Consider the following 325-nt stretch of genomic DNA (forward strand, 5'->3'; position numbering starts at 1 on the left):
CCTCACCTTCTGGGCAGAAGCAGCCGTCCATGCGGTGCTCTTCACACAGGTTGCTGACCTCCAGGTGTGAGCAGGTGTCCATGCAGGGTGAGCCGCTCTCCAGGTAGACCATGTTCCCAGGGCAGCTCTTGGCTGGACAAACAAAGGCAGACCCCTGAGCCAAGGGGCGGGCGCAGCAGACACCATGAAGGGTCTGGTGCACACACGTGGCCCCCAGCCCTGGACACACCAGGCCGCCCTGCCCGGCACCCACAAAGACCAGCACGCTCCCCGGGGTCAACCCCCGTGAGCCCCCTGCGTCCTCCCGCCGCTGTCCCGGCACGCC

General features: G+C 67.1%; 1 protein-coding gene across 1 annotated transcript in view; it reads right to left on the reverse strand.

The window, feature by feature from the left end:
• The window catches only part of LOC104991787 (mucin-2-like), a gene marked incomplete at its 3' end in the record, with an annotated part of 16980 nt that overhangs the window by 9975 nt on the left and 6680 nt on the right, over positions 1-325 (reverse strand). The window contains exon 11 of the mRNA XM_010844393.1: positions 7-154. Within this exon, the coding sequence (XP_010842695.1) occupies positions 7-154 (148 nt within the window). The remainder of the gene's footprint in view (positions 1-6; positions 155-325) is intronic.

Source organism: Bison bison, unplaced genomic scaffold (assembly GCF_000754665.1).
Source record: "Bison bison bison isolate TAMUID 2011002044 unplaced genomic scaffold, Bison_UMD1.0 scf7180017847995, whole genome shotgun sequence".
Taxonomy (NCBI): Eukaryota; Metazoa; Chordata; class Mammalia; order Artiodactyla; family Bovidae; genus Bison; species Bison bison.